This window comes from Merops nubicus, unplaced genomic scaffold, assembly GCF_000691845.1.
Source record: "Merops nubicus isolate BGI_N331 unplaced genomic scaffold, ASM69184v1 scaffold4227, whole genome shotgun sequence".
Classification (NCBI taxonomy): Eukaryota; Metazoa; Chordata; class Aves; order Coraciiformes; family Meropidae; genus Merops; species Merops nubicus.
This window is the reverse complement of record NW_008619423.1, coordinates 7,658-31,321: the sequence shown is the minus strand read 5'-3', so window position 1 is coordinate 31,321 and position 23,664 is coordinate 7,658. Positions and strand designations below refer to the sequence as shown.

At 37.6% G+C, this 23,664-nt stretch overlaps 1 protein-coding gene across 1 annotated transcript in view; it reads left to right on the top strand.

The window, feature by feature from the left end:
- Positions 1–22,562, top strand: part of TM9SF3 (transmembrane 9 superfamily member 3) — a gene marked incomplete at its 5' end in the record, with an annotated part of 26,961 nt that extends 4,399 nt beyond the window's left edge. The window contains 9 exons of the mRNA XM_008943771.1: positions 218–384; positions 3,048–3,142; positions 5,042–5,172; positions 14,040–14,179; positions 15,755–15,823; positions 15,912–16,058; positions 16,443–16,526; positions 16,636–16,712; positions 21,187–22,562. Of these exons, the coding sequence (XP_008942019.1) occupies positions 218–384; positions 3,048–3,142; positions 5,042–5,172; positions 14,040–14,179; positions 15,755–15,823; positions 15,912–16,058; positions 16,443–16,526; positions 16,636–16,712; positions 21,187–21,254 (978 nt within the window). The remainder of the gene's footprint in view (positions 1–217; positions 385–3,047; positions 3,143–5,041; positions 5,173–14,039; positions 14,180–15,754; positions 15,824–15,911; positions 16,059–16,442; positions 16,527–16,635; positions 16,713–21,186) is intronic.
- Between the last annotated feature and the right edge of the window lie 1,102 nt (positions 22,563–23,664).

Genomic DNA, 23,664 nt, shown 5'->3' with positions numbered 1-23,664 from the left:
TCTGATAGCTTTTACTGCATCATACATTCAAGTAGTAATTTTTGTTGTTTTCATAAGATCTGAAGAATACACTTTTCTCCTCAATTTGGTGCATTCAGGAGAAAAGACGTGTGCCTGAAATTGCTTTAGTAAATCAGACTTTTAATTTATGCCTGGCTTGTGTGTTTGTCGTTAATTGTCATGACTAAACTTAAATTTTTTTGGTTGTTGTTCCTAGGACAGAGATCTAGGTGATGAGTATGGGTGGAAGCAGGTCCATGGAGATGTTTTTAGACCATCCAGTCATCCTCTAATATTTTCATCGCTTATTGGTTCTGGTTGTCAGATTTTTGCTGTGTCTCTTATAGTCATTGTTGTTGCAATGATAGAAGATTTATACACAGAGTAAGTACAGTTGTGCCATGCCTTTCACATACAAAAGCTTAAATGAACAATGTGATGACAAAAACTAATGTTTTAACTGGCCTGGAAAAAAGTTTGAGGGTCTCAGGTCTTTATCTTTAGATCAGATGTAGTATTCAGATGGGCTTTTTTAAGTTATAATGAAACTTTGTCCTAGTCATGTAGGACAACATGTAAATTTGTGTCCTCTGATTTTACTGCATTAATGCTTGCTTTTTACATTATTATGGAAATAGTTTGTTGTTCTGCATCATGAGTAAATTACATGGGAAATAAATGTTAAAAAGTATATATTTTATTCCTGCTTTCATCTGGAGTGACAAGATACTGCTGTATTTCTTACTCTTTCCTCACTGTGTCCTGTAAAGACCAAAGTGGGAGTGTGCTGTGTTGTGAACAGTCCTGTTTACTGCTGATGATACATTGGATCTTATCCACAAGTCTTCTCAGGAATGGAGATTTAGCTTCTCAGGTTCTTTTGAACAGATATTGCTCACCTTGTGTTGCAAGTAAAAGTTGCAGCCCAACAGATGGGCTGTTGTCCTGATTTCATTTAAAACAAACAAATAGTACTCAATTTTAAAATCAATACACTACTTGCAGTTCATCTACTTCTCTTCCTTATCCTTTTATATGTTTGAGATTTTTGTTGACCTGACTTGACTTGTTTCTGTAGTGATCATATTCTGGATACTAGGGGGATTTTTTTTTTAACATATGATTTGTTTAAAGCAATGACTACAATTTCAAATCTCTATTCTATTTTCCCTTCAATATCACCTGTAATTATTGATTTTAACAAGTTGTAATACCTCTAGTGTGCCACTAGAGAGAACTCTTGGTTTTGATTTTAGCTGCATTTTAATGATGTGTTAAAAAAGCCACTCTGTGACTTTTTATTGTTGCCCGTATCTTGACATTTTCATTTTTCATATAGCATTATTCCCCCTTGTGCCCCATGGTTACATTTCTGGATAGACTTACACATTCTTAATTTTACAGCATGTCAGCCCTTAAAGGGAGGGATCAAAACCATTTCAGCCTGTTTGTGCACTGTAGGGAAGCTGTAAGTTAGTAATGGCAATTGTAAATTGTGTCAGAACAGTACTTTTTAAAAAATTCATGTGCACTTAGTCTTTTATTGTAATTGGCCTTTCTATCACTTCCACAGTGAGTTTAATTCTTGGTGTGTAATGGAACAGTTGAGCAAACCTGGTGCAGACAATTCTTACATTAGGAAAACAGTCATGTGAGTGAAAAAGGCTGTAAGCCAGAGTTAAAAGCCTGACTGCCTGTCAGTGCTCTTCACGTCTGTTAAGACTTGGAAATCATGCAACTGATGCCAACTGAAAAGTCTCTTAGTGAAATTTGGTCATGTCAGCTATTCATTAATACTGGTTTATGTCTTGAGAGGCTTGTCCATTAGAATATTCGAAAGTGAGTGAGTAGGTGAGAGAGAACAGGAAATTATGAGAATTTCAGATTAACATCTGCTGATCATTTTAGAGGTAGCCTGGATTTACGTGCGTCGTTTCAGCCATCCTGGTCTTCTGGAGTTTTACATGTGTCCAAATTGTCTTAAGTCAGAAGTGTTAAAATTGGTTTCTCTCTAACCAGTAGCTTTCTAAAATGGCACTAGTGATTATTTTTTAAGAAGTAAATGTTAACATAACACTTCTTTAGAGTGTGTGACTGGCAAGTATATTTGCTTAGTTCAATCCATGCAGTCATGGGAGCCAGTTGGCAATACATTAATGGCTCATCAAAAGCCAAAATGCCAATACTTTGGAATCTCTCAGAACAACTAATTTGAAGAAAGCACAGCAAGCTGTCTGGAAACCTCCTCTTGCTTTCTGCTATTGAAGAGTAGCAGAGGGACATGGCGAAAGAGCTCTATTAATGAAGAACATTTATATCTTGCTATTCTTAGACATGATTTTTTAAAATGTATTTGCAGATGGCTTTTATGATTTAAAATTATTAGCTTTGCCTGTAAAATTTCAGGAAAATTATGCCAGAGTTAATACTCCAACATTTAATGAGGTGATAATTTAAAAATTTCTTGACTATTCTGCTTGGACTACTCCGTGCTGATTTGTGGCTTCATTATAGTATTTATAGTTTCTAAATCAGGTTTTCTAGTTTTCTGCAAGATGAACACTTTCGATCTTACAAGTTCATTTCTAAGGGATGACAGAAACATCATTCAGAATCTTAGTATATTTTTGTCAGTACTGGCCTTTATATTAGGTAAAGAGGAACTTTTGTCTGCAGTAGTTGAATCTTACACTAAATATCTGTCATGTTAATAGTTTGGTTCTTTATACACAAGGTACACACATCCAAGTGTCAGAGTATTTTGATCAGAGGTTAGATTTTGTACTATGGTGAAAAAAAGGCATATGAGAAAAGAAAGTAGTATGTCAGAACTCTTACTCCCAGTTTGAATTAGGCTTGGCCAGAAGCTTTGGGTGCAAACAGTTCTCATTCTTACACAGATATTAGAATTTAAGCACTTGTGAAATTTTACATTACCTAAAAATATTAAATAACAGCTTCTACTAGATGTACATATTTTACTACAATCTTTTGATCTAATACTGTTTGGTTTTCTATCTCATTTATCAAAAAATCACTTCTTGTAGGAGAGGATCAATGCTTAGTACAGCTATTTTTGTTTATGCTGCAACATCACCAGTGAATGGATATTTTGGAGGAAGCCTTTATGCTAGACAAGGAGGTAAGTTGTTTTCATGTTTCAGCATTTTCATTATGTTGTTAAATGGAGAATTACCATTTTCTGATTTGCACCAATATAGAATTGTCCTCATGGAGTTAGGTCGTTCAGATGAAATCTGTTAAATTTTTAATAAATAGAAAATATTTTAGTATATTTAACTTTTGATATTATTTCCTATTAATTATTGGCTGCATTTTCTAACTAAAGATAGCTGAAGTCTTTGGTTAATTTCAAGTAATAAGAGCTAAAGAACTGTTAACAGTTTTATCTTATGAATTGCTTATTACCCTTGTATATGGCCTTGTTTGTCTTATGACATCCAGACAGTATAATAGTCTCCCCCTCTTCTGTCATATGCTGTTAAAGAGCTCATACAGTTTTCTCCAGATGACTCCTATGTAGTCCTCCTCTCTATGTGCTGGGGAGCTTATGTTTACTAACAGGCAAAGTTTGAGTATCCAGTACTTACTAGACCATTAATTGTGAATGGGAAGACTGTTTATAGCAGGTTATTCTATGTTCTAGTATGTGCTTTACTTCATAGGTAGTGAATTCAAAGTATCAGTAGAGACCAGAAGCCAAATAAAACTGACAGAACAGATTTGGGGAGGCTGCCTTTACATGCTCCCCACTATGCCTCTGAGTTACAACTGGTTAGATCCTTGCAGTCCACTCCCCATGCTGCAATAGAAGAGTAATCAGTATCTGTCATCTTCTACAGTGCTTTAGAAAAAAATAATTCTGCTAAGTTCACAGAAGAAAATGTGTCCTTTTAGCACAACATACTTGTTAGTATTCAGTCTCAACTGTGCTCTGATCTACTCTTGAGTTCAGAGGCTAGATATTTAGTTTCATGTGGCTTGTGTATAAACTTAGAACTTCGTAGAAAAACAGATCTAGGTAAATTAGGATTGCTGTTCTAAAGTGTACTGTGCTGTATAGTTGAGCCACATTTGGATTTTTTTTTCTACACATCAAACATGTATCAAACCATGAAATGCTGATTATGTTGGCTCATGGTGAAAATATATATGATAGTCTTGAAAAGCATATGGTAGTTTTCTGACTGTTTTTCATATAGTACATATTACAGATGGTGTATTAAATTTAAATGTGTACAGTTTAGACAATTAAGAGCATAGAAAGTTAAGGGAATACAGGCTGAAAATTCTGAAGGTATTGCCCAAGAGAGTTTTTCTTTGTTCCTTAGGGAGCTCTAAACTTAATAATAACTGCTAAGTGTTGCTGTTCCCTTTATGCCTGGGGTTTAGAAACTGCTTTCTTTCTACCTTTTCTGTTGAAGAGACGTGATTTCAGTCTGCAGTATATTACATGCTGTGGCATTTTGCTTTATACCAGGGCTAGCTGGTTCCATAATGCATCCTGAACGTGTGGAGTCAGCTCAGTTGGGTCAAGACAACCCAGAGCAGGTGCTGCCTGAAAGCAGCTGTAGTGCTTAGTTGTCCTGGGAACAGTGTTGAGCTCTCGTGTGCTCTCAGGGTGTGAGCAGGCTCTGCGCAGGGCCAGCTCTGATATCTCTCTCCACTAATCTGCAGCTTCCATACACACTTATGTTTCATACCCTGGTTTCTTTGGCCAGCTTTGTCAGCATATGCTGTTCTTCAGCTGAAATGTTCTCACGCTGTGTCCCTTTTCCTGTCTTTTCACCTGGCCTAATAAACTGATTAATGTGCTGCATCCTGTGAGTTGCCAGGAGTCAAATGAAACCATTAATTGACTCTTGGCTCTCATATTGATGTATTATTTGTTACTTATTTCTTTTACCTTTTTAGGGAATTAGTCAAATACTTGAATTCCAGAGAGCTTGCTGATAACTTTTTTAAAAAAAAGCCAAACCAATGTATCTCACCAGTCCTGTTGGAATGTCCCTTCTTACAGGAAGGAGATGGATAAAGCAGATGTTCATTGGAGCCTTCCTTATCCCAGCAATGGTGTGTGGAACTGCCTTCTTCATTAACTTCATTGCCATCTATTATCATGCTTCAAGAGCTATACCCTTTGGAACCATGGTGAGTCATTTTACTGGAGAATTTAAAGACTGCTGTAGACACAGGAGAATTATGTTTTAGTCTAAATACAATCATGAGTCATAGCTTTAGCTTTCCAGTTAAAAAATTATTCTGGAAGAGGTTTAAGGTGCTTCAGGTATGATTTGTTTTAATCACAATAGCAACAGCTGCTGGATGCCAATGACAGTCTTTTTTTATCTCTGCTTAAAATGGCACTTCTGCTTTCTGTTCAAGCTTGGTGTTATAAAAACATGGTAAATGTTAGCAGCTTGAATTTTCTTATGGAAGGCCAGTGCGAGCTAGTTGTAAGCTAAAATGCAATGCTAAAAGGATTTCAAGTGGAAGCTACAGCCAAATCATTGCAGTCAGACAGAAAAAAAATTTAGATAGAAGACCAGGCAACACTATGAGATGAGACATGCTGAGGAGATCTGGCTTTATGAAAAGTAATCATTGTTTTCACTTTGTAAAGTGGCATTTGGTAGCCAGTTATTGTCTTGGGTCTGTGTATTAACCATGTCACTAGAAAAACAATGTGAATTGGATTAATTTCTCATTTAATCATGATGACTTCTCTTGGGGTTTATAGCTTTCGTCAGGATTTTGTTTTCATGGTCCTTTCAAGCAACCTCAGGTAACCTTGTGGATACCATGTAGGAAATAATCACTTGGCACTTTGGCAGAACTTCTGTTAGAGTTTGCAAGAGGCATCAAGAGCAAAATATTTTGAAATATGCACCACAAAATGGCTTTTTCTAATTTTCTGTGGTATCACTGTTAATGTAAAAAATATCTTAACACAGGAAGGCTTGTTTTCTTTGAAGTATCTGTAGCAAATCTTGGGATTTAATATTTTTATAGCTTCCTTATTTGCATATCAGTTTTTGTGGTATGTTAAATTGTTCACTCTATTCAAAGATGTTTGGGTAGCCTTGGATTTCTTCTTAGTTTAAATCTACCATGAAATGAAGTGTAGAATTAGTATCACATGTTCTGTCTTATAAATTGTATTATTTTGGGATATAATCAAATTCGCTATGTGACTGAAAATATGTCTTAAAAACACACTGTTAATGAAGATGATAGAAATCACAAATGATAATAAAAAGAGACAATTTTCAGCTTCAGGCAAAGGCTTTCAATAATTTTTTTTATTGCTGGAGGAGACATTACATGTATATTGCTGTTCCAGTCACCTCCTTATTAGCAATATTTTCAATGCCTGCCTAAATACCAACTTTTTACCTTGAATTTATTATAATCCAAATAAATATAATACCAAGCTGAACACTTTTATAAGCTGCTCACTTAATTTTTCTGGTTTTCTTCAAGAAATCGGACTAAAGCTCTGTCTTCAGGTATGTTTGTATTAGTTGGTCAGTGCCCCACAGGAATATTGTATTGTTTTTTCCTTCCTAAACTAGCAGCCTTATACAGTACTGTTGTAAATTTTTACAACGTTGATCTTCAATATGTGCAAAGAGGATCTGTTTTACTGCTGAGCAAGCATTTATGATATCACATTTCTCACTTGTATTCCCATTTGGAGGTCAGGAATCCTAAGAGAAGGGAGTTCCACCTGTTCTGAAGTTTGTCTTGTAAATCTGTTTGACTGATTTATATTTTAAGATTGTGGCAACATGTATGTACAAAAGCAAATGGGAATATAAATCTTCAGGGGTCACTTAATCAGGCTATTAAGACTCTATACAGAGTGATTTTAATGATCTCAAGGTTTTATGAAAGTGTTTGAATCATTATGACTGTGGCAATAAAACTTCAATGGAGTTAGCAGACTTTTAGTAGGAGCAGGTTATGAATCGGAAACTTCATCAGAATAAGCAGCACTCTAATGACTTCAGATTAACTAATGAAGCTGGTTTGTAGAAGGAATTTAATATTGTTTGAAATTACCATGTTATGCTTCAAGTTGAAGTCCCTGGGAAGCCCTCTGGCTTTATGGATAAGATACATTCATGTCTTTCCACCTTTGTTTTCAATGTTGAGAAGCTTCCAGATTTCTCTAGTGCAAACTTGCTGCTACTACTTTCTTGGGGAAATAAAACCTCTGCCATCTAAATGTACTAGAACACAAATTACTTCCTTTACCATGGCATGTCTTGAAACCACCATCCTTAATTTAACTTGTCGACAAGAACAACCATCTCTTGACTACTGTAAATTTTGAAAAAAGTGGAAACTGAGTTGCTGAAGAAAAGTCTCTGAGCTGAAAGGTTGCTAAGAGAACTATGCTTAAATATGACATACTGTGTTTTGTCTGTTTTGCATTGCCACTTCCCAGCAACCTACTAGGTAGTCTTCTCTCTGTGACTTAATTCCTTCCTCCAGACAGATTTTTCTGTGGAACGTAGGCGAGGGCAGCTGATCGTGTCAGAGGCAAGACATCCAAAGTAATGCATATTTCCTGCACCTTTGATCTTCCTGGTATCTGCTGTTCTACACATTGTCTTGAAATGCTCAAATTGATTGGGCTCTTCAGGACCTTCATACAAATCACTGTCATTGCAGTCTGTTTTGAATTTCAAAGCTTTGTTCACCTTGTATAATACTGTCCAAATGTTTGGGTGCTTTTCGAAGATGTTGCAAGGACTGGGAAGATCCAAAGCTTGTTTCTGAAATTATTTTTCAGTGTTGGGACTCTGCCTTTACCCTTTTTGGGTATACATGCAGGCTGTCTTATCTATACTGTGACAAACCTTCTGCAGTGAAGTATACCACAAGCCTGAGGCTTAGTCTTTTTCCTGGGATATCTTTGAGCTGCCCTTCCCTTCAAAATGCAGTAAAGAATGTTGTAGATTTGTTCAAGTGTGAGAGCTTTTTAAAACAATAGTTTAAAGCTTTCAACTCCTTAAGCCTACGAAGGAGCTATAAAAGTCTGAAGTTCCTACTCTTACCTCATTGCCTGTATAGCAGTGGATATTGTTCAGTTCTTTGTTCTTTTGGAGCCCAAATTTGATTTTTAGGAGTATTTTGTTTATTATATCCTCTTGCTGGTGAACATAGAAGAGCTCTGAAGGTGTTGTACACCTTGACTTACCTTCTGTTGATGTTTGTCAGTCTTTGCCATGTATTTATCAATCAACTTTACGTTTTGTTGTCTTTTAACTATTTGTAGAAAGTGGAGCATAGAACAATTACAAAGAATTTGAAATAATGGCAAATGAAGTGACCTGTCCATATATGTTTAAGGAGTGAGGTGGTAGTTCTATGCAGAAATACTTCCTAAGCAGTGCAGAATTTCTACAGATTCCAGCATGATTGAATTTGAAGGGACCATCTTAATTCTGGCATTTTCTAAGTTGTGACTGCTTACGTTGTTCTGTGTGTGATACGTAAAGTTTTCCATTAAGGGTACTGTGACTTAGGTAATATTCTGACTGCAGAATCCATGCAGCTTCTTTTAAACTTTAAGATGTACCATTTTTGTTTTGTTTGAGCAGTAGGTTCCTGTGTGGCTAATGTTTTCACTATGCATTTTTAATGATTTAATTAAATAAGGTTATGCACACTGAATTTCTCTTGAGATTGAGACCCTAGTGTTTGCATCTTTTATACCTCATTTAAGCTAGAAAAAAAGTGTTTTCTCTAACAGATAGCTTAATCCAGGCTGCAGGCATCCCTGACAGCTTTAAGTTGATTTGAGTATTGGCTGCCATTGAAAAAGGAGGACCTGGTAGTGCCAAAGATTTTCATGGCTTGAGCCAAATAAGGAAATACACCTAGCTAAAAATAGAAGAAAGTCTAGTTATATACATTCAGCAGGGTGCTTCCTCACATCACTTGAAAGACAGTATGGAACTCTTGGTCAAAAAACCTCATATTTGCTGAAAATAGACACAGGTTATTGCTTCTGCCTAAATTTTCAACAGCTCAATTAATTACCTAAAGCAGCACTCTAGAGTAACAGCTCAATTGTAATAAAACTAATAATGCTTCATTTTGAAACCTATTCTTTTTTTGATGATGTGCAGAAAACTGTTTCACCGTGCAGATTCAGCGACCTCTATATTGGGGGAGAGTCTCATGACTGAGAGGGTAGTTTCAATAGCTGACAGGAAAGATCACGCTGCTGCTTTGACAGTTAATTTTTATTGCTTTTCTCCCTTGTGCATTAAGCAGTCAAGGCACCATAGCCTGCCAGTAGCTGTTTAATATTAGATATGCTCATAAAAATTTTAATTATCACCTTTGAATGAAGTTCAATCTACAGTTGTCAGAAGATATGAAACACATGGCACTAGAACATAAATTGTATCCTGCTTGACAGTGTTTCCTTTCAAATAAGGAAAACTGAATTCTGCACATTCAGTCAAGGGCAGTAGGATATTCTTTCCCCATGAAAACAAAACAAGAAGGGGTTAGAAAGACTGCAAGCTTTGTGAGGTTGACAGTCTTATCTATGGCAACTAAAGCCTGCAAACTAGATCAGATACTCAAATATTTTATGTAACAAAAATGCAAAAGTCAAAATGAAATAGGTATGTTTTTGTTTACTGGCTTGGTAAAAAAACTCACATAATTTGTCTTCAGTAATATGGATCGTGGAGAACATGTGCTTGTTTGCTGGATGGAAAACTGGGTTTGGAGATGTAGTAGATTTGCCTGCTTTCATAATTTGTGTTTTCTGAAGTGATAGTTAAATTCTCTGAATTTCTTTTGGCTGATGTCACAGTAATACTGCTTTTAAAAGGCTCATAAAGACCTAACTTTTTTTCTCTCTGCCTGTCATGTAGCAGTTATTACTTGGGTTTTGGGTTTTTTTTGGTATGCCACCAGTGACTGTGGCAGCACAGAGCATATAAGTGTATTGATCTTGCCTTTGTTTCCTCTTAGCATTTGTGATGGTGACGTGGAGGCACTAAGTGCCTGAGCTGCTTTCACCATTGTCATCTCAATCTCCAAAACCTTTGAGGCAAAAGTCTAATAACTTCATGTCTTTTTCTGTTCAGGCACTTGTGTACTCTAGTGCCCTGTGTTTGCTTCAGTTTGGATTTAAACTCTATAGGCATCATCCAGCCCACATCATTACTGGCTTTGCCATCTTTTGCAACAGGTGCTACCAGTTCATTTTGGGAGGAAGGCAGTCTTCACCTCAGATCTGAAATTAAGATGAACACACCCCTTAATGCCTGAAAAGGCAGAAGGTAGAAAAGCCAACTCTACCCAGTCATCTCTTGTAGCCAGAGAACACTGTTACTGCCAGGAATGAAGTCATTTTCAGCAAACATCGCTCTGAGCAGGTAGACTGCCTTGGACTCAGACAGCAAGTTGAAAGCAAGAGGAAAGATGCTCCTGACATCAGCACAGTGTGTGTTGATTCTAACTGGTGTTGGTCAACCAACCAAGACCAGCAGGTTGCTGTGACGAGGGTGGGATTGTCTCAGAGGACAGAAAATTTGCATCTTTATCATCTTGGACAGCTTATCAGAGGCAGGTGGAAGACGGAGGAATTCCTGAGCCTGTACTATGGTCCATCCTTGCTTGCTTAGTTTTTTGCTTAGTTTTGCACTGCAAAATCACCTCAGGTCATTTTTAGACTTCTGAATGGCTCCAGGAAAAAAGGGAAAAGATGTACTTGACTTCCAGCTACCCTCACAACACAGCGTAGCATTAAGACAGGTAGTTCATTGCTGAACAAAGTGTTGATTTTACCTAATGCTTCCTACTACTAGATTTCACTGAAATCTACTAGCTGTTCTGTCTGAAATCAGTTCATTTTTCAGCCAAATGGTTAATAGAATGGAAGATGTCACACCATTATCAGTCATGCTTTGGCTGATCTAATAATGAAGCCACAAGCAGTCAGATTTTCTGATGGATGCCAATTACAAGTGTAGTGGGGACAGGTTGGCAGTACTTACTGAAGCCATTATTCAAGGAACCTTGGTCTGTCTCAGCTTGTTTCATGCAGATAAACGTTTTAGATTTCCAAGTTGCTGCTGAGTCAGTCTCCTGAAAGCACTGCTGAAACAAACTTGGTTTTCTCTTTGCTCACCTGATTTGAAGCCATTCAGCTCTGCAGTTGGTATCTCCAGAATGAGATGCTACTGACTGCCTTTTTTTCATCCAGAAGTTTGCCAGCTGATTGGTTGTGAGGTTTGGATATTCCTTGCTTGATTCCCTAAGGTAGATGTGGTTTGCAAGATGGACAATTAGAAGCTATGAAGTTTCGTTCCAGGTGACTCGGAGCCCAAAGCTGTACCTGGAAAGCTTCTTTCTGCAGTAAAGCAGTGGATTTGCTTTCTATCACTCTCCTCAGGCAAGGGTAATTTTGGAGATTAAAAAATGAAGCTACAGTCATCTTGATAACTGCTTTATAAAAGACAGTTGTGGCTGGATGAGCAGTACAGATGCTTCTTCATGCTGCCTGTATCTGAGCTTTCTGCCTCAGTCAGGTTTGAAACCTACCTGACAGTGCACCATGGACTGGGGTCACCTGGCAGACTCAGAGGTCCTTGCCAGCCAGGGAGCAAGCAAGCTCTTTTTGCAAATAGAAATTATTCCAATAGGGTTAGCTTGGAAAGTCTTCAGATCCTGTCCAGGCCTTAATTCTTGAATGCCTTTTACCCACTGCACCTCCAACAAGCTGGGACTTTTTGGTCAAGATTTTAGTAAATGTAGCACTTAAGATGATGTTCCTTGATTTTTCCAATACTTTTTGACATTTTTATCTGAAAATTCTCATCTCCTTATTCTTTTAGAATAATAGCTTTCAAGAGCAGAGCCTGCATCTGTTGAGTTAGTTGTATACTTCTGTGATGTATTCTTAGGCAACCTCAACATCCTACCTAAGACACTATGCTTGTTTACCTGTGTTCTTTCAGTAATGGAATAAAAGGAACGTGAGACACTAAATACATATATTAAATGTGGAAAATGTGCTTTATTATTGGCAAATGTAAATACTGCTTTGGTTTTCCTTATTTACTGCCAAAGGTTCCTATTTTAGTGGCTCATGATGTAGTTCCTTTAATAACCTCTCTTCAAAGAAATACAGAGCAGTCTGGACAGTGCTTCTGCTTGTTGACCACCTGTTTGGTGTACCTCTGCTGTGAAGCATGAAACCTTGCTATGTCCAAACTTGGGCAACATTTTCCATTCAGATCTGGCCTAGGCTAGTAATGATATACAAGTCAGTAATAGAGGGATAACCCACTGAACTTTGTCAGATGCTGCCTTAAACTGGGAGGGTTTGTTTGTATTGAGCTAATGCAGTGCAGCTCCTCATCTCCTGAAGCCTGTCAGTTCTTGCTTTTCAGCTGCTTGCTGTAGATTTCTGGAGCTGTAGCATGTGAACAGCCTTTACTTGTCGTGGAGTGACTGCTTCTTAAGCAAGTCAGTGTGTTGCTCTTAGACCTGATCCTCTCTCCATTGTTTTGAATTAATCTGCTGCCATGGACTTTGCATCCTGATGGAGTGAAAGAGGAATGTCTTGTCTTTGCTCAGGAGGCATCAGGGTGTACACTGAGCCTCAGGCAACTGTGTTTTTAAAAGGCAGTCATTTCAGAAGTTTGCAAAGAGGAGGTTACAGGGTCAAAATTCAGAACTATGGTTGCTGCATTTACAGGCAACTGTTCTGTCTTAATTTATCAATATCAAAGTTCTGTTCTGTCTTAATTTATCAATATCAAAAAGCTGTTATCAAAAAGTTGTTAAACTGTCTAATGCTAATTCATTTTGTGCTAAGGAGTTATGAGTAGGTAATGTCTTGTTAAACACTTCAAATTTTCCCATTTTGGAAGATAAAAAATATGTTGCCTTCAAGGAATAGCAAAAGTAGAGCTATGTCCATATACTGGAAAAGAAGATGATTCATGGTAGAATTTCAGTGAGGCTGTTCCTTTGGAAAGAGCTGGAACTTTGGCTTGGCTTTGCTGCCTCGTGCATCAACCTAATCTCTGTGTTAGTAGAGCCATTGTGCTTCTAAAGTGTGTATCTGTGCATACCACTGGTCACTTGTGTCTCTGGCAGTCTGTGTTCTTAATTACACAGTTGGTGGATAGCATAGAATTAAACCCAAAATTTTGATTGCTGGCATTCTGACATGGCTTTACAGTTCTTGTTTGGATTTCTTTTTTTTTTTTGGATTGGATTAAAAATTTTGAGCAGTTGTAGTTTTTTGTGCAACTGCCTAACTGCTAGATGTTAATTCCCAGGGATAGAGTACTCTGCAGAAGGTTGAGAAGCTGATGAAATTTTGAGTGCTGAAGTACAGTGAAGATTTCCATTTCTTTCCTGTGCAATGTACTGAGTGTAGTGACTAGATGAAAATGGTAAAAAATCTGTAGTGGTTCTGTTCTCTCAACTGATGCAAGAAAATATACTTGATAATGTTTAAGAGGTCATTTCTCAATGGGTAAAGATTCCCATTTGATAAAATAGATGCTACCAGAAGTACAATTCCACAGCAATAACTGCATATATACATAATATATATATATAAACCCACCATTTTTAATTGTTGTAGCAGATTATACAGCCTTCCTGTGCAATGTACTGAGTGTAGTGACTAGATGAAAATGGTAAAAAAATCTGTAGTGGTTCTGTTCTCTCAACTGATGCAAGAAAATATACTTGATAATGTTTAAGAGGTCATTTCTCAATGGGTAAAGATTCCCATTTGATAAAATAGATGCTACCAATGCTATGTAACTAGAAGTAAGATTCCACAGCAATAACTGCATACATACATAATATATATATATATATAAATCCATCATTTTTAATTGTTGTAGCAGATTTTACAGCCTTGGATGATATATATAAGTATCTATCTGTATGGAGCGGGTCAGTTATCTTCTTCTGTCATCTTATACCTGGTTTATTTAATTATTTTTTCCTTACAGGTGGCAGTGTGCTGTATTTGTTTCTTTGTCATTCTTCCATTGAATCTCGTTGGTACAATTCTTGGCCGAAATCTGTCAGGACAGCCTAATTTTCCGTGTCGTGTCAATGCAGTACCTCGTCCCATACCAGAGAAGAAATGGTAAAAACAAGCATGAACATTAACTAGAAACACTTATTTTAGTACATTTAAAATTATATTTCAGGTGTGATCATTAAAAGCTTTCCTGGAGTAATTTTTTTTAATTTAAATGGAGTTGTGCCCAGAAGAACAGCTCTACTATCATTTCCTTAATATGATTTTTCTGTTGAATTAAAACACCATTTTTAATAGTTGTAGCAGATTCTACAGTCTTGGATCACTGCTTCATGTTTGGCCTGAAATGCTCATTAGTTTATTCTGTAGAAGGGATGGTCCCAACCCAGTTCTTGTATAGGCATCTTAAAACTAAACCTTTCCTCTTTAGTTGATGCCTTTTAAAATTTATGATTGAATGTGCCTTGGAGGCAGAACTGTTCTGGTTAATGGTTTTCATATACAAGTTGAAACATATTTGCAGGGTGATGGTGGGGAAAAGTTTGCAATGTTGTTCCTAATTCTGCACTTTTGTTGATGCACAGAGCCTAAAATACTTGAGGTATATGGCTTTAATTGTAATGAAGCCTTTATTGGTTTTGAAGAGAACATAAAGGGGTTGAGTGTCTCAAAAGTTAGACAGGTTTTTGGAAAATTGTGAATGCAGTCACTTTTTCTTACTAATTTAATTGAGATGGAAGCAGCAAGCTATGGAAATGAAAATGTCCTCAGAGGTTTTTAATAGATTTTTCTTGCTTTCCCTGTTCAGAGGAATGGAACAGGCAGAGTGAAGGGGGCACTGAAACGTGTACACTCCCGATACCCGGGAAGTGCAGCACACGTAGTCCCCTGTTAGTGGTGGGTTGTGCAGCTCAGATGCTAGGATCTGATTTTATTATGCCCTGTATCACGGGAATCTCATGGATTTTTCTGGATCAGCATGACAAATGAAGTAAGATACTTCTCAAGATGATGAAATTGCACACCGGCAACTTAGACAAGTCTCCCTATAAATAATAAAAGAAGCCTGCAAATTAAATCAGTGGTTACTAGCTAGATTCACCATCATTGCAAGTACTACACAGAGGTCACCTTTAGTACGTGACAGTATCACTTACAGGTAGCTGAGTATTCATTTTTGGCCATTAGCGTGTGACTTGGTACAACATTAAAAATAAACACTGGTTCTGAATTTTATAACCATTACCCTGCAAAATTCTCTTTGCACTAGTTGCTGTATTTGTAGCTATCAACAGCTTTGAGTTTTCAACGATTTCTTTCAAGGCTAGTGGATGTCATGGGGCTTGATTGCTTAAGCCCTTTTTGGGCAGGAGAGATTGTTTCTGTAGCCTTTAAGGCTGGTCACATGCCTAACCGTACACCTGCAGGTGAGAGGCATGAGACTTACATTTTGTTTTGGGTTTCCTCAAGAATAACTCCTCCTATCCCTACACATGACATCTCTGTAGGAGTCTTCCTAATAGTATGCTGGTATGAGACAGAAATGTTCTTGGTATGGGAATCTCTTGGCATGCCTTTTAAAGCATTATCTGTGCTATAGTACTTACCTGATCGTATGTCTTAATATGTTTATACACAAAAGATTAAAATTGTCCCTAAACTCATCTTCATATCTTTCAGGTTCATGGAACCAGCTGTTATTGTTTGCCTAGGTGGAATCCTCCCTTTTGGATCAATTTTTATTGAAATGTGAGTATGTCAGCTGTTTGCCAGTTTGATTAAAATTACTTCAAGTGCAACTGCAGTATCATCTGTGTATTTTGTTTACTGTTTTCAGGTATTTCATTTTTACTTCATTCTGGGCGTACAAGATCTACTACGTTTATGGCTTTATGATGTTGGTTCTGGTTATCCTCTGCATTGTGACAGTTTGTGTGACTATCGTTTGTACGTATTTCCTGCTAAACGCAGAGGATTACAGGTGGTGAGTATTGCATTATTTCCACAGTTAGCCAACTGGTGAGAGCTGTCTAGAAAAGTGATTTTCATTCTAGATGGATCTTTTCAAAGTATCCCATACCCAGATTTTAGCTGTAGGGACTAAAAGCAGTTCTTGGATCCTTTCTGTACAGGTGCTCTCTGTGTGTATGTGCATACATGTATATATGTTTAAAAGGATCATCAGGTGGTATCAGTAGTAGCTGTTACTATGGAAGCTTTTGTCCCTTACAGCAGAAGACGTAGATTTTGGGAAATAAGCCTGTCGAAATGGCGTGCTTTATTTTAAGGGCAAGGTTTTAACACATTGTGCATCTTTTTGGGAAGTGTTTTGGCTCGCTGTGTCATGGACATGCACGTTTACTTTCAGGCAATGGACAAGTTTTCTTTCTGCGGCATCCACTGCGATTTATGTTTACATGTACTCCTTTTACTACTACTTTTTCAAGACAAAGTAAGTGGCAGTTTTTTTGCTTGAATATTAGTTTACTGTATTGCCAAATAATTTTATCAATAAAAACTGGGAGAAACACCTAGTATAAATTCCTGTCTTTCTTTTTTAGGATGTATGGCCTGTTTCAAACATCCTTTTACTTTGGTTATATGGCAGTATTTAGTACAGCTTTGGGAATAATGTGTGGTAAGTGTCAAATATATTACAAGTATTCTGTCGTGTTTCTGATTTTAGCTCTATGATTTTGGTGGTGGAGTATGTATGTCTGCAAGATGTGCTCAAAAAAGCTTACAGTCTTTAAAAAAGAGTCTGAGAGTGTTCTGCTTATACGTGGTTCCTACCTAATATAGGAGGTTGCTATGGATTGTGTTTTCTGATGGGAAGATGGGAAGACATGTAGACATGTACTGTGCAGAGAATTGCACCCTCAGTGCAAGTCTGAAAGACTCGGTATTTGGCAAAAAAAATCTGCAAAATAAATTCCAAATTAAAGGGAGTCTGTGGTATTGTTTTGTTTCAAAGTTTTTACTGTTGCTCCAGAACAAGTTAGGTACACCCCTTGAGGCATCAATGATATCACAATATTGATGACACTGCCATCTAGATCTAGTGGCATACATGTGTGAGATTGACCAGAACAGAAAGGACTGACACTTTAGGATAGAATTTTAGAAATAAATATTGGAAAGTTCACAATATTCTAAGTGAAGTGAATGCAGAGTGCTCCTGTGTGCAGCTGGATTTCACTGCTTTTTAAAATACCATTTGGACAAATGTTTAGAAAAAAAAACATAGTTCTCAGCATGGAGGTGATCTGATAAAAGTCAAATATACTTGTTCACCTGTTAGCTTTATTTTTATCCTTTGCTGTATGAATTTCAGAAAGTGTTACTTGGTTCTGTTGCACTTTCTTATGATGTTGCTTGCTTTTTATGTATGATCTTTATTTAATACTTTAAAGTGTTACTTGGTTCTGTTGCACTTTGTTACTTGCTTTTTATGTGTGATCTTTATTTAATACTTCTTAGTAGTGAATGAATAGTCCCATAGGCTGTAATGGAAGGATTTCTTTGGATTAGGTATTTGAAGCATGTGTTGTCTTTCAGGAACTTACTTTCTGTAAAGTATACATTTCTTGATGTCCCAAGAGGGTGGGTGATTTCACAGTGCTTTAGGAAAAGGGGAGGGAAATAGTCTTAAGTGCCAAGTACCTGTTGCCCTTTTCTCTCATACAATCTGATCTTGCTTCATCAGGTTCTTGGCACATTACAAGACTTCCCTGCTGTTCTGGTAGTCTTGCAGCCATTTTTTCTCTTTAATAGGCTTATACTTTTCAGCTTTAATCTTTTCTTTTTAAAGTGCTCAGGCTGGTATTGATTAAAATGTCTATGATGCAGAAGCCAAACTTGCCCACCAATTTCTGTAATTAAAATATTTTTCAAAACATGTCAAAGGAAAGTTGTGGAATGTTTTCTTTTCATGGTAGGACACTACTTGATGGAATATAAGAGTAAAATCAAAACTTATTCAAAATCAGAAATAACAAATTAGACTTCATTTCCACAGCTCTATTGAGATTTCTTTTTGTCTTTTTAAGTGTGTTGGAAGAGAATCTGTGAGATTCCTTTTTGCTGAGAACTCCCATTTTCAGCATGTGGAGGGAAGAAAAAAAATCCCCTGTCAAAAAGCATTTGTCTAGGGAACTTGCTGCCATTGAGGGCTAACAAAGACATTTGTGTTACAGAGTGGTGCAGCGTGCGTGCCGCTGGCTGTACGTCTCCTGTGAGAACCGTGTGGAGCTGTCCTTTGGGGGTGCACGCAAATGGGCGAGCTCCATGTCACACAGTTGGACATGAGACAAACTAGTTCAGGTCCAAAGCAGCCACAGGGAAGCTCTCTGTAGGCTTGTGTCATCCAACTCTGGGTTTAGTGCCCCTCACAATGCCCAGTGAACTCAAATCCCACACGGAGTGGGATGCTTTGATCCACAAAGTCTGCTGCCCTCTGCAGAGCATCTCAGCTCTGGGACTGGACAGTAGGGAGCCCATGAGAACTTTTCAAACCTTTTGAGCTCCTCGTGTTTCCCTCTTAGTGACAGGAAAGAATAGAACTTATTCCCCAACCCATTGGATGGCTTAGGAGCTAGGTAGCATTAATTAGTTTGAAGTAATAGATGGGAATTAATTTTCTTCTGTTTTCTGGTTGCTCTTCATTACTATTTGGATTTTTCTCTTTATGTTGTTCTGCTGAAATATGCTTGCTGTCTATTTCTGCTAAACCTATGTAGGCCATAAGCAAGTTATAAATATCATCTGATAAGGTATTTAAAAAAAAAAATAATTCCCTTTGCTATGGGTTTTTTATTCAAATGAGCCAGTCATCCTGCATTTGTTTCAGAAGGACGTTCTTTAGTCCTCATTGTCTAGGGTTTCCCCTTCCACACCTCATGTTTATTCAGTGCCTGTGAAGTAGCCTTGAGGCTTAAGCCCTGCCTCCAGTATTGGCCACTAATGTACTTCATGGATAAAGCTCCTGTGATTCAGAAGGTTATGATTTCTTTATGGATTTGAGAGCTTGTAGTCCTGTGTGACTGCTACTCTTCTGCTCTCCCCCCTGACATCCATCTCATGCACACATTCTTTAAATCACAAATGAAACACAATTAATGCTTTGTTCCTCCAAATCTCTGATTTATGGCATTATGTCACTGGAGAAACTCTCAAAGAACAAGTTCTGGAATATATCTGAGTTTAGGAGCTAAAATGGGAATTGGCTTTATGGGCAATGTCTGCTTTAACAGGCAAAATAGAATGAATCCTAAAGCTGGAGTCCAGTGCCGTTATTTTGTCCGTTTGCTGCGTAAGACAGGAGATGAGTTTGACAGGCTACAGAAGGATTTGTGTGTACTCCTCTATGACTCTTAAGCACACATCACCTCCTCTGCACAGCACGTTTGTGTCTGTCCAAATGCTGTGCTGGTCTCCTTGAACTGCCAGACCTTCCCTCTGCTGCATCCTCAGCACACGTCATGCTTGTGAGCAGCAACCTGATCTTGTGTATTTGTTTAAATCAAACTCTGGTTTGTCCAAGTTAGTCATATGAATCCCTCATTTCCTGCCCAGTGGAGTGATTGTCATCATACTTGTACAGCTTGAAATGCCATGCAACACCGAGGCTGACCCCACAGGCTCTTTACCACTCTAACAGCATTGGAACGATTCATCAGGTTTGCCTGTGCAAGTTCCCTGGTTAGATATGAGTGTTGGGCTTTTAGCGGTCTAAACATCAGAATTTTCTGAGAGTTTAATGGCTGACCTCTTAAATTATCCAAGCAGTCCCCAGGACTTTAAAAGCTTTTCTGGGTTCTGAGGAATTCTATATTGCCAGTGTGTATGGCCTTAGTTTCTAAAGGAAAGAAGGAAAAAAGAAAAAAAAATAAAGGGGGGGGGGGCGAAACCAACAAAACAAACACAAAACCTTTGTATTTTCATTGGAAAATTAAGTTTTGGCAGAAAACTTTTAGCTTTGGTATTTAACACATCTTGTGCAAGTCTGGTGTATCGTAGGTAACCAGCAATGTTTCATGCTTTCTTCTGGGCTTTTCTGTATTGCTTCAGGGGAGCAAAAACACCTTTTCTTTTTAGAGTTTGTTCTTTACTGAGCATCTAAACATTTGATGTTAGGAGTTGTCTTCTCTGTAGTGAGCTACAGGCCCTAACTTCTCTAAGTTCTCCAGTGTTTTATGATGTGTTATTCTGACAGTCTCACAGCAGTTGTCTCTAATTCTTGCTTGATGTTCAACTTCACTTGTCCACAAGGCTGGTTTACTCTCATTTTGCTCAGAAGAGATGAAGATACTCTCTGTGGATATTGTAAGACAACAGTATTTACTAACCCTGGCAAACCTGAGGTTCTGGGTTTGACCAGGTAGGTTGCTGAAACTTTCTGAGAAGAGACCTTGGTCCAACGCATATCTTTCATTTTTCTAGATGTCCTTAGTCCTGCAGTGTTTTGGGTTTAGCATAAAGTGTTGCCCCTATCAAAAACTCAGTGATCTGTTCTTTTATTACTGCTGTGACAATGCACACTCTGCTTATGACTCTTACTAATTTGAAAACCACAGGTTGCAGTTTCCTTCAACCGCTAACTGCTACTAGTTTAATCTCTTTGTACAGACCTCCTTGGAGTTTAAGACTCCTGGGATGGGGATCTATTATTATTTGTGCCTTGTGGGAAGGAAAAAGCCATCTGCCAATAAAACACTCATCCAGAAGGCATGTAACTTATAATAAAAACCTGCCCTCCTATCTACCTTCCCTGCAGAGTGGGTGATTGTATGTTTTTTACCCTCTGTTGAGAAAAAGGGACCTGGTTATTGGCAGCAGTAGGGGGGCTGCTATATTTATCAAGGCCAAGTGAGCATGGCCTCTTGGTAAGATGGCTTAATGGATTTAGATTGCTAGGCTAGGGGAGTTCTTGCCAGACATTCTCTGGGAGCACCGATAATTAGAGCTTGAGAACAGGTATTACAGGTAAATAAATTTCTGTGTGCAGAGTGCGTGCTTTATGTGACTTCATTTGTCTAAGTGTGTGTTTGACGTTGCTGGTGTACTTGATGATCAGCTCTCTAACACATTCCATGTTTTTGGTTGTTTTGCAGGAGCAATTGGTTACATGGGAACAAGTGCCTTTGTTCGTAAAATCTACACTAATGTGAAAATTGACTAAGGAAATAAGAAAATTGAACTATGGATCAGTTCCCGTTTTTCATGGGGATGAACTTGCACAACAAAAAGCGCGAGAAGAGATTTGGGTTTTAACACTGGGCACTATATGGGTCTCCATTTTGTGGATGGCTTAAAGTAACATCTATTTCATTGATCCTAGGTTCTTACTGACTGCTTTCTCCAACTGTTCACAGCAAATGCTTGGATTATATGCAGTAGGCATTACTACAGTACGTGGTTAATCTTCCCCACACACACAAAAAAAAGAGGAAAAAAACACAAAACAAACCAACAAACGAAAAACCTAGCTCATTAAAGATGAATAGACTAGCTCTCTTCAGTGAAGAGGACAAACAGTTTATTTAAAGCATTTGTTCCATTCAATAAAAAGAGGGAAACTTGGCTGCTAAAACTACTTGATTAGTAGTCTTCCTGGTACTTAACATTTCTAAATTATGTAAAAATGCTGTTCCAGAAAGATTACTCTTCTGATTTTTACTGCCATTACCAGGATAGGAGGTATGTTTTATATTTTGACTCCAGGTGCTTTTTCGTTTATTTGCGATATCGACTATACCCTACACTCATTTGTTAAAAAAATAATTTAAAAATATATAAAAACCCCATATGCATGTAATATATCAGCTATTATTCTAGTTGGACCAACTTCCCTTTATTTATCTTAAAGTAATACCCAGCTACATCTTAAATCCATCCAAAGAAAATACGGTCTGAAGACGGAATGTGTTCTCTGCAATGCAATTTACTGTACAGTTAGAAAGCAAAATGTTAAATGAAGAGGATTGGTTGTTTTTTAATAAAACAAGTTGAGGTCTAGATTAAAACAAAAGCAACATTTTAACTGAATGTCTAAAGTGATTCTCCTTTTTTCCAAGTTAGTCTTGCTTTTTTTTTTTTGTTTGGGTTTGAATGAAGATTATCCTTTAGACATTATACAAGGGGTAATAAGTGTATATAACATTAAATAATGTAACTTAGGTGTAGATCCCAAATGTATTTGGATGTACAGATTTACTACAGAGTACTTTTTTGATGATTCGGTGTAAAAATGTGTGAATTTGGGTGGCTTTTTACATCTTGCCTGCCATTGCATGAAAAGTTGGGGTTTCTTCACAATGTGTGTATGTCATGCTTTTCTGTTCCATTTCCTTTCTCAAGCTCTTACAGGAATTAAATTTGTAATTTAGAACATTTTAATTTTTGTTAATCCTATCTGGACACTTGTGTAACATCAAAAGCAGTTGCTTTAGAGTGTTCAGAAAACTAAAATAAACTTTTCAGACAAAAATGTTCTTATTGTGAAGATAAGTTTGCAGTTGAAAATGTTTGAAAAGGCAATATCACTGAACAATGTTTCTGTATACGATATTAGTGTGGTTTTCAGATATCAAAACCCCGTGTTTTGAATTCAGAACGTGTTTACAACAGTACTGTACAATACAACTCCAAATTGGATGAGCAGCCCCAAAAGATTCTTTTTTGGCTGAGCCGTTTGTGGAGGAATCTATTTTGTGATCCAGCTAGCGTACTGAGAAAACTGGGGGTAAGCGTGGACTGATATATATGGGCAAATAAAGATTAAGTCTTTCTAAGATGACTGTTAATTATGCACTGTATTTAGCTAGAAATATCCTGTATGTGTTTGTGACACATCTGAGAGCCAGTTGCCTTGGTTTTTTTGGGTTTTGGGGAGTTTTTTTAAGGGCGCTTTTTTTTTTTTTTAGCATCTTCCACACAGAGGTGTTTTCATCAATGTGGCTGTCTGAAATGGAGCACCTGCCATGGAGAAGGCAACTTCCTGAATTTAAAAAAAGAGCAGAGTATTTGTATGGATGAGGACTATGTTGTCTCTCTGTAAGAAGTCCTGATAATGCAGTAGCCACAGGGAGAAACGGCCGCCCTTTGGCAGGGTTGAGCTGGAGGCTGGGGGAGCTGAACTGATGGGCAGTAGTGCGAAGCAATGCATCCTGCTGCACATGGCTTCTGAAAAGTATTTGAGCTTTCAGCTCTGATTTCCCTGGCCGGTTTTAACCAATCTATCAGAAAATAATTTTTTGCTTCAAGTGATGATTGGTGTCTGTAAGCTGAGCCCTCTGTTGCTGTAACAGACGGTAATTCTTTTTTTTGGAATACAGGCAGCCTTTAAGATGAGCTTATACACTGGGTCAGCAATTAGTTTTCCTTTTTCCAACAACATGGAAACTTAAAGCAAAAACTGGATTTAGTACTAGTTCTTCCTAGTGCATACAGCTGTGGGAAGCCCTCTTTTCATCCGTGTTCTTCTAAATATGAAACGAGAAGCCATTATTTCCAGACAATAAATACATTATAAGTATTCTGCTGAGGTACAAGTTTTTTAAAGGGAATACTTTGATAATGGCTCTGTTTCT